General features: G+C 39.3%; 1 protein-coding gene across 1 annotated transcript; it reads left to right on the plus strand.

The window, feature by feature from the left end:
• Positions 1 to 761: 761 nt before the first annotated feature.
• Positions 762 to 1,709, plus strand: LOC110038136. Its single transcript, XM_020742906.1, has one exon. The coding sequence runs from the start codon at positions 762 to 764 to the stop codon at positions 1,707 to 1,709; it is 948 nt and encodes a 315-aa protein (XP_020598565.1).
• The last annotated feature ends 532 nt before the right edge of the window (positions 1,710 to 2,241 follow it).

Below are 2,241 nucleotides of genomic sequence, written 5' to 3' on the forward strand. Positions count from 1 at the left end.
GTGTCTCATCCTCCTGATTTAAGAGGGGAATAATCACAGCAGAGTCCACTTCGAGCCAAATCCTATTCCAATTAGCCTTAGTGGCAAAGTGGATTACCCAATACACAACAATGAGTTCAGTCTCAGTGGCATCATTGGCCAGGACTGGGGTATAAATAAATAAATAATTATATATATATACGATCTCTTCCTATAGGTGGCTTGTCTTCTATTTTTGGAAGCTTCTTGTTAGTTTTTCTGCTTCCTGGTGTTCTTGTCTCTCTAGTGGCAGTCGGGGGGGGATTATACTCTTGTGGGGGGGGCCATTGATGTGGAGAGCTGATGGTTGAACCCAACAATGAGGATTTAGCCACTAATATTCATTAGGCAAAGACCACCTTTGCTGATGTTGTGGGAAAAGGCTTTGACCCTATCAAAAGCTTTGATGATTTGCTTTTCCCTTAGAGCTACCATGAGGTGGCTGACCCCTTCATTAAACCCCTAAGTAGGAAAAGTGGTAAAATGGCTATTATTTACAATGAGGAAGATATTAATAACCTAACTGAAAACTGCAAATTCACACTAATTGGAAAATTTCAGCTAGGTCATCCCAAAATGGAAGCCATAAGGAAGTTCTTTGATGGCAGCAAACTTAAAGGAGCTTAAAAAGTGGGCCTTATTGATGGTAGACACATTCTCATCCATTTCTCATCCATCTAACTAGAGAAGATGATTATGCTAAAGTCTTTTCTAAACAAATCTTACAGATTGAGGGAAACACTATGAAAATATTTAAGTGGTCTACTGATTTTGATACAGGTAAGGAACTTCCTATAGTTCCTATTTGGTTAAAGCTCTCTGGACTAAAGCTCCATTTCTTTAACCATAAAGTTCTGTTTAACATTAGAGAAGCCTTGGGTAAACCTCTTAAGTTGGATGTTCCAACTTTTAATTTATCAAGACCATCTGTGGCAAGAATCTTAGTGGAAAGGGACCTTACTCTCCCAACTGTGGATGAAATATGGTTGGGAACTGAACACAATGGGTATTGGCAGAAAATCATTGCTGAACAGAAGCCCTATTATTGTTTCCATTGCTTCATGTTTGGGCACACTGACAATAAATGTTTTAAACTACATCCTCGCCTAAGGATCGATCATCATGCGGCTTCAAAAGATGCTGCTATGTCTGAGAGAGAAAGGGATATTTCTGATAAGTGTCTTGGTGAAACCATTTTTGAGAGGAATGTCCATGGTCCTGATGAAACTATCTTGGTCACCAAGGCTGCTGTGGCCATTGAGACTGAAAAAGTAGACAATCAGTTAAATATAGATTGTCCTGACCATTACTTGCTGAATGTGACTAAAAATTTACCTAAGGAGGCTATTGGCCCTTCAATATGTCACCTTGAACCATCTGCAAAACAGATCATAACCAGTGAAGAAAATGCCCCTACAACCTCTGACCAAGAGCCCTTGAACTCTCAGTTGGAAGTTGGTGAGGTGGTTCAAAAGGATTTTCCAGTGGACTCCACTTTAGTGGAGGTACTTCAGACTGCATTGGCTGATGATTGGCAAACTCAAAAAGCAAGAAAACAGAAAAAGACCATCCAAGAGTTAAATAATGTGAAGGGAGGAACTTATTTACTCAGGGATAGAAATATCCATTTAGAAACCAAGGAGGCCATGGCCAACTCTAGAAGGAGGGGTAAATCCATCTCCTTTGGATGATGAACCTATTGTGTTGGAATGTTAGGGGATTGGCACATCCTAAATCCCTTAACAGACTCAGTGCTTTGAATAGGATGTATAAATTATGGTTTATAGCTGTTTTGGAACCAATGGTGTCTAAATACCCTCAGAAAATCCTTAGAAAATTTTCTGGTTTTTCCTATTTTGCTAGTCTGAATAATAAGATTTGGTTACGTTATAGAAAGGAAGTTATGTGTCAAGTTTTGTGGGATCATCCACAATTCCTTCATTTTCATTTTAGCTTTGGGGATAAATAAGGTCTAGCTACTTTTATCTATGCTGGAAGCTCTCCTAGAGCTAAAGTGGAGCTGTGGGAGAGTATTCAAAATATCAGCATTTCCTGTAACTCAGTTTGGTTGGTGGGAGGGGACTTTAACTCCATTTTTGCCCCTTCTGAAAAATTAGGAGGCAATCCTCCTAACTTTAATTCTATGAATTTCTTTAATGACAACATCAGCTTGGCTGGCTTATTTGATCTTGGTTTCACTTGTCCCAAGTTTACTTGGAGGAG

This window comes from Phalaenopsis equestris, unplaced genomic scaffold (assembly GCF_001263595.1).
Source record: "Phalaenopsis equestris unplaced genomic scaffold, ASM126359v1 Scaffold231528, whole genome shotgun sequence".
Taxonomy (NCBI): Eukaryota; Viridiplantae; Streptophyta; class Magnoliopsida; order Asparagales; family Orchidaceae; genus Phalaenopsis; species Phalaenopsis equestris.